We start from the raw sequence: 8,097 nt of genomic DNA on the forward strand, positions 1-8,097 counted from the left end.
CAAAATACACATTTAGTAGTGCCTTAATAGGGCTGTTACTTTTTTGAAGTTCTCCATTTAATCTTCCGTTGGGTGGAGTTCAAACTAAATCCAGGAAAACAACTGTGACTTTATGTTGTTTTGCTGTGAAAATCGTGGACACAAGCTCAAGTATTTCAGGCTCTACACATAGACCCACATACAATTGGACATAGTCTTCTGGTATTTTGAGGGCTTTTCTATGTTTTCAGTCCTATATCATTTGTTGCAACCCATGAATTCTCACAAATCACCTGCATCCAGGCAACTATTGGACCATACCACCTATCACCTACAGTGGTGTCCACTAATAATGTGCTGTGGTTTGTCTTTTCCCTCCAAATTTCATGTTCTTTTGAAGAAGAGCAGAAACTTGAGATTGAGACCCTCCACTCCTCAGGAAAATGTTTACTGACGTTATAAATCGAGTGTAGGGCCTTATTATACATACACCTTTCAAATTGAGTTCTTTTTCGCAAACCAGCGGAGTCGCCTTACTGTGCTTCACTTTTCAAACCAGAAAACAAACAAATATGTGAACTCCACTCAAGTGAGGCGACAGGGAAGGCATTGGAATTAGATTTAGTTCTAGTGGTGCTTTAAGCACTTGTGTGCTTGTTGGTCAGGTATGTTATACCAACAAATGTCACTTGTGACCCCAGGTGGATCGGAGAGAAGGCTTATCTTCCGGTGTCACCTGAGGGTCAATTCCTACAGAATCTTCACACTAGCCTACGAGGAGGATTCAGAGTGATCAGATGAATTTGAGCTCTCTATTTAACGCATTGTTTTTATACACCAGTAGTGAACACACACAAAATGGGCTCAGGAGCAGTGTGCAGCACTTTCTGCACACAGGAAAAGAGAAAAGAGGGTTGGGACCCTTGTTCGGGGGCACCTGTGGGATTTGAACTTGTGACCTTTCGGTTACAAGCCTAGGTCCCTTCCACTTGGCCATAAAAGATGAGATCAGGTTATGAATCTGCCCCCCCCCCCTCACTGGATCACAGATGGGCAGGGCAACAAGTGCTCAACCTCGCATGACTAACAGCAAGAGAAGTAACAAACAATATCTTCATGTGTGTGTGTGCGTGCGGATGGGTGGGCGGGGGTTAATATCTCAATATCTTTGACGGCGTAGTGTCACATCATTCATGTCTGAACTTGATCTTTGGAAAAAGTGACAGGCCTCTTTTCTCCTCTGACAGCTACCACTGTCGTAGAGTGTGTGGTCGCTGACGTGGTTTCTCTCAGTCTCCGGGGTCTGACAGTAAAACTAGGAGAAGCCTTTCTAGTCTCCTACAACACGTATGAACTGGACGAAGAGAAAGTCCTCTCTGCGTGCGAGTTAATAAACACCCACCAACAGGTTCATGAGGGGATGCAGAGAGGAGGGTTAGTGTTAGCTAACCACAAGCCAAAAGACAACATCACTGACAGCAGCTTTAAAATGACACGTGCCTTTAAATCACTTTATAAAGATAGAGATTTTTTTAATACTGTAAAACAAGAGTTTGAAGGGTAAAACACTATCATTGAGTATTAAACTGCACTCTGTAACGTTTAAAAAATGCCAAAAAAGTGTCTTACCATAATATTTAATGTAGAGAAACAATCAGAAAGTGTGGCAGCTCACAAATAGACCCTATTTGTCCATATGATCGGCAAACATGTAGCACCGCTCTCTCTCAGCCTGCAGCCACACTGCTTTAGCCTATGGACGGTGTTTTACTGACACCCAGTGGTGAGAGTGAGAAGTGAAGAAAACACGCTCAGTAATGAGTCTTCCAAAGAAAACGGTGGTCCACTGAATGAAGGGAGTTTGACATGGAGATATTGCTGCATGAATATATTCTACACCATCATTTTTCAATTTATTTTTATTTTTTTAAACAAAATCACAATTCAAATTAGGTTTTTTACATTAATAACTAGCTTCATTCCCCAATCAAATATGATTTTAACCATAATGAGTAATGCTTTATATGGTCTCTGAATATGAATCTGGTTAATGATCTGAAAAACAAACAACACAAAAGACACTGTAAGTTGTTTACAAAAAGGGAAAATAATCAGTATCACACTCTCAGGACAAGAACAGTTCATTTTGACCATCAATTTCTGGATATTTTATTTAAGGTCTGAATGTTGACAATGAAGCCTTAAACAAGATTTACTGCTTTCACGTATTTGAAAATCATATTCATTTTGTTCTCTCTTTGTCCAACACCTTTTTTTCTGTACATCAGATTCAGGCATTCTTTTCTGCAAACTGAGCTATTTTTCTTCTTCATTTTAAGATCAGTCCATTTAAAGCTTTGAGTTTCCCCCTTTTTGTTTTGTGACGCCACATTTTTCACACAGGCCACACTTACAACTGGTTTCTATGCTGGGCTACCCATATGTGTGTGTTTTATTTCCAAAAACAGTTCATATTTTGCACTTTATTAAATAATGCACCATTAGTATGCTCCTGGTGAGGTGAGGGAAGTGTTCATGTCACATGTCTGTACACTGCAGGTCACTGAAAATATTAAAAATCTAAGAACTAGATCCATTATTCATATGAATAAGGTTGAATTGAATCCCTGAAACGTCCCAGTGTAGCTAAACAGTTTTTTTCCCCACTTTTCACTGTCCAGTTTTTGGTGATCACACTGTTTATCATCATTTGGTTGGTGTTGATCAAGTTCAAAATAATTGGGGTCTTTGAGTAGCTCCTGGTGTTGCACATAAATGTATTGTATGTTTTATTGTCTTTTCTCCTTTTCATTCTGCCTCTTTACTCTCAGAGCAATCAGAGAAAATGCCAAATATAATTAAAAGAATATTCACATTTATTGCACCTCTGACTCTACTTTCACCAGTTTAATTACTTTTTTTAACTGCAGGAAAGTCTAAGAAAATGTGTTTTATTTCATCATTTTGCTTTATTGAGATCTTTGTTGTCAACATTGTGTTCATTTGAACACTTAACTACAATAGAATTACTTGCAAATTAACGGTAAGCACTGCATAATATCGGAATACAATACATAGTGTCCAAATCCGTTAAACAAGAACCTCCTGAGAAAATAATGAGCTCTCAAAGTAACTCCATTATCACCAACATTAAAATACTGTGGTGTAAATGAGTCGGCTCCAGACTTCACAGGAGGCAGATTTATTCCTAGATAAGATCATTTACTCTCTCATCATCCTCCTCTTCCTCACTCACTGGTATAGTGACATTAGAATAAGATGTAGCGAGAGATAAAGTGATTCTAATTATTCATAATTTGTTATACATTTTTTGTTGTTTAAAAAGCTGTTTTCTAAATTAAATTTGTGTTAATGATTACAGCTTGAAGTTTCGAAAAGGTCTTAAAATATTTTGAGATGGTCTTGAAAAAGTCTTAAAAAGGTATTGACATCAACTTCAGGATTCCTGCATTTAACCTGAGAACAGTATTTCTGCTACCAGAGGAAACTGTGAGTTAAACCATTATTTAACATTAAATAGTGGTTTAACTCAACTCAAATCGAAATGAACGATTTCAATCAAATCTGATTTCCTTTTAAAATAAAATCGTTATGTGCATTTTTTTTTTTTCATTCAATCATTAATATGATTTTTTCTTAATCTCCACTGGAGAGACAAAGTTGACATTGTCTACCACAATGTCAACTTTGTGAAAAACTACATTTGCTTCAAAACAAGTTTATTTTAATCATTTCATTGTGTTCAAATTGAAATTGTCAACCTGCCAACAGAAAACATGATTCAAAATATTTATTTATTCCATGGCACATTACAGAGTATATGCAGTTTTACCTATGATATAATTCAGATCACATTTAACCATGAAAAACACAAAGACCAGAAAGAGATGATGAGATTAAAAAAAAAAAGCCTTTATGAGAAAGTACTGCTTGTTCTTTGTGTGTGTTTTTATTGTTTTTTATTGTTTAGGTGCTAAAGGGCAGAGCAGTGAACCACATACTGTGTGCTGGGTTGTATCTTAACACTGTTCAGTGACATAGGTTAAGCAGAGAGAAGTAACTGCATGTAAGAAGGTCTTCAACCATGACAGAAGAATATGGACAGTGTGTTTGGATCCTGATCGAAAACAAACTCATGTGGCATTTGTCTTTTATTCAAATTCCAATTTGTAGTCGGGGGGAAATAAAAACTACAAACATACAGTACATAACATCTTAAAAACACGGTGCCGATGTTCGCTCTTTGGTTTGCAGCATATTTGAGCTCATTCTTTGTTCTACCAAGAGCAAAATACACATAATGACTGTTTTTCTTGATGCAGTCTCCTTGTGTCTGTGATTAGAAAGCACTTCTGCAGTTAAGTGATGCTTTGATACCAGCACTGATAATACATATAATTATCAGAACATGAGATGCACAAATACACTGATTGACTTTAATAGAATTTCATCTTCCAGTATAATCAGATATAAAAGATGTTTTACACTATATAATTAAAATGTTAAAAAAAAGCTTTTATTTTGCTGATTAAAGGCAATCGTCAAAACGAATGTACACACTCACACACACTGATTACACGTTTTTTGCAAAGTGGCATAACTACATTTGTGGGCTAACAATGGTGAGTGTGCGTGACAGTAAGACATTGACTTGTTCCTATGAGTCAGAGTCCTCCTCGTCATAGTAGCGGTTCCTCTTGATTATATCCTCGGCACTTGGCTCCTCGTTGTCACTTCCTTCTTTCTCCTCCTCCCAGAAGCCCACATCCTGGGAGGTGCGGTTCTGTTTTGGCTGCAAAGGTGGAGAAGAGGAGGGAGAGGCGTCCTCTGCTGCCATCTTGTCTGCTGCTGCAACGCTTTCTCTGTGTTCTTGTTTGTCTCCGTCTTCCTGCTGCAGAGTGGCCTCGTCCTCTGAGATGCTCTTCCTCACATGTGCTGCATCTTTGCTTGCCGTTTCAGGCCTCGCATGCTCTTTCTTCTTCTCCTGCTGCTCCTCTGGTTTATTTTCTTTATCTGATGGGTTTTTTTCCTCAAATGACGCTCTCCAATCCAGAAGGGACTTGAGGGGGCGCCGACGCTCCCTGGGCCCCAGACTGGGCGCAGGGTTGGTCTTGGCTACGAGAGTGAAAGGCCGACTGCGCTCCTTCAGAGAATGGCTCCTCCTCAGACTCTTCAGTTCAACCCGCTCTGAGCTCTGGAAGGACGATGCTGCCTCGTCGTCTGGGGGCCACTTGGCTCTTCCTGGTCGGATTGAAGCCACTTCCTCTTCAAGTGGACTCAGTGGTCCCTTCACAGCTTGGCCCTCGCCACCAGGAGGAGGCCATGCGATCCTCAGCCTGCGCGTCTCAGCTTGCTTCTCTGTAGATTGTTTCTCGGCGTGCGTCTGCGCGCGTGTCTCCAGTAAGGCGGTCACGTCTGTAACCTTCAGCTGTGAGGACATCTCCACATTCGGGGTGGGATCCGTGTCTGAGGTATCCTCAGTTGAACGCATCACTTGTTGTGGTTGCTCTGGTTCTTTGGGCTTTGCCGCTTCTTCACCTTCTTCTTCTTCTTCTTCTCCGTTTGCTCGAGGTTCCCACTGCTCTTTGTGAGGACGGTGGCCGAAGCCCTCGTCATAGTTGCCCTTGGTTTTGAACAGCTGGTTGAAATGGGGCTTGCAGTAGACGTTCCCATGCAGAGAAGCAAAGGTCCCAAGGCTAGAAACGGAGAGAAACATGTTATTTTTACCTCAGGAGAAGATTATGTTATACACATCAAAATCATATGATGCCAAATAAGAATGATAAACAGGCAAAAGGAAACCAAAGCTGCAGGAGAGGTAAAGGTCCAGGTCATTCGTGTGTGTCTGTGTTCAGTGTGTGTGAGGAGCTGCCTGCTCATACACGCCTGCACTTCACTTCAAACTAATCAAGGCTCTGTCAGTCTGGTGTTGTTCCCATTGCGTACTTGATCTTGCATTCCGTTCCAGTGGCAGCGATTTCTCAACGCCCTCTTCCGTATTTCCTTGTATTCTTTGAGAGCAGAGTTCTTCGTGTGTGGGTACCAAGTTTCCATGGTTACCGTCTTCTTTGTTTTGAGCATGCTACCTACTGGACTAGAAAGTGTTGTGCTACAGGGAGTATGTGCACTCAGCATGTATAAACTATAGGTGATGCTTATGTTCAGGGGTTTTCCCAAACCAGGTAACTGGCACTGCGTCCTTTTACTAAAATGCTGATTTAGCGTTGGATGCTATTCATTACACTAGTTATTACACTGTTATTAAAATGTTTGTATAATAATGTATAATGTTTTGGGTTTTTTTACGCCAGTTGCACTACACTTCAATGTTGCAAGTTAGGTGATCTGCAGACATTCATGAATGTTCTCTTTTATCAAGGAAGGTCATCAATTCAATGCAAGGGATGTTGTTCTGTTCTTTGCTATTTAAACTTAATCTGTCAACTTTAAGTTAAATACAAGGAAAAAACATTTCTCACTTTAAGTGCCCCCTGTTCAGCTCAAATTTTCAAAAGCAATGTGGAAGACCCCCCAAATCAGTCGCTCCACTTTCTACCCTAAGCCCCGGGGTCCATACACTGACCTTGGCATGGAAGGTGAAAATACAGAAAGTTTGACCCAGGCCTACAGGTGAAAAATAGCTGCACAGAACAGAGCAGACGAATCCACACAGAGACTGGAGAGCACAGACTAATATGATGTGCTTTCATCATGGTATGGTTCAGTTTGGTATATATGGTACGGTTTGGAATGGTAAATTCCGACCGAGAGTGAACCGTAACTGTGACACTGTACCGGTGCAATGACAGCTCCCTTGCTGTACCATTTTATCTGGTAGCTCAAAGGAAAGGGACACAATGAATTTGGGGTTGTTGGGCCTGTTGGGGTACGCGAAAAAATATGTACCATACTGTACCGTACCACTCTGATACTGTCTCACTATGGAGGCAGGGATAACTGGACACAGGTGAAACACATTCACAATGGAGGGAGAAGAGGACAAACACAGGAAGTAAAACCCAACCCAGCAAAATAGAAACTAGGAAGAAATAAAACAGGAAACTGACAGGATACAAAAAAAATAGGAACAAAGTGCAACTGAAATGAAAACGACAGAATGTTCAAAAACCAAACGCCACAGTCAAAGCCCAAGTGAAATAAACGACATTGGCAGTGAGAGACAAACCTGAGCCTTGTGTTGCAGAAAGTGCATTGAAGCAGTTTTTGTGGTAGACGTGCTGTTGAGCCATGAGTCTCTCCAAGGGGTAAACAGTCTTTGACAAGTCACACATGTCTCCCTCACTGGTGGACAGAACTTCTACATTAAAAAAAGTCACATTAGTACTTATCAAAGGGAGACTAATTAAATAGATTTTCTACTGAGTGTCCACTACCGACTCACCCTGGAGGCTTTGGACGACTCGTTGCTCTCACCTAAAATACACAAGACACACGACATGTACATTAGTGCTGCCATATTAATGATGTAAGAGCATATATTGGGTAAATCAATTGTCTGCTTAAGTCTCACCGTTGCACTCAGTTGGACTCAGCACCTTGGAAGCTTCATCCTGAGCAAAGACAGAAATAAAAAAACAAATACAATTCCTTATGTAAACAGGCAGTTACATAATAAACCAGAATGGATTTGTCTCTATATTAGTATATGTGGAGTTAGTAGGAAGGAAAATATAAAAGATAGAAGACAGAAGAGAGCGACCAGAGATATGTTGGGTCCATTATTGTGTAAAATGTCAATCCCTGTCCACAATTATGAGTTTATTGTAGACCAGTGTTGAACAGTCTTAGACTTTCAAATGTCATGATTATTATGTATGTTTAAACTATGTTAGATTGTGATTTTATTAAGTCTTTTGACGTTTATTTTAAGAGATTTAGTGTAAAATGTACTTAAAGCTCACATAGAGTGGTCCTGTTGCACATATTGTTAGTTATGGAGTCTACTTACATACATTAACTTGTTTTTATGGTCAAAAACCTCCTAGTTGCTGTAAATAAGCCGATAGAAATCTCTCTTTTCTGACGATGTCCTCAGCCGCGATATTTCAGGACTGAAATCTCACACCCAGAAAACAG

The 8,097-nt window shown here is 40.2% G+C and overlaps 1 protein-coding gene across 1 annotated transcript in view; it reads right to left on the bottom strand.

Moving 5' to 3' along the window:
• Positions 1 to 3,884: 3,884 nt before the first annotated feature.
• Positions 3,885 to 8,097, bottom strand: part of LOC310926196 (LIM domain and actin-binding protein 1-like) — a gene marked incomplete at its 5' end in the record, with an annotated part of 15,271 nt that continues 11,058 nt past the window's right edge. The window contains 6 exon segments of the mRNA XM_083888295.1: positions 3,885 to 5,696; positions 7,187 to 7,212; positions 7,218 to 7,279; positions 7,282 to 7,318; positions 7,403 to 7,434; positions 7,532 to 7,571. Of these exon segments, the coding sequence (XP_083744421.1) occupies positions 4,658 to 5,696; positions 7,187 to 7,212; positions 7,218 to 7,279; positions 7,282 to 7,318; positions 7,403 to 7,434; positions 7,532 to 7,571 (1,236 nt within the window). The 3' untranslated portion in view covers positions 3,885 to 4,657.

The sequence above is a fragment of the Microchirus variegatus genome (genome assembly GCF_963457635.1).
Source record: "Microchirus variegatus genome assembly, chromosome: 4".
NCBI classification, from domain to species: domain Eukaryota; kingdom Metazoa; phylum Chordata; class Actinopteri; order Pleuronectiformes; family Soleidae; genus Microchirus; species Microchirus variegatus.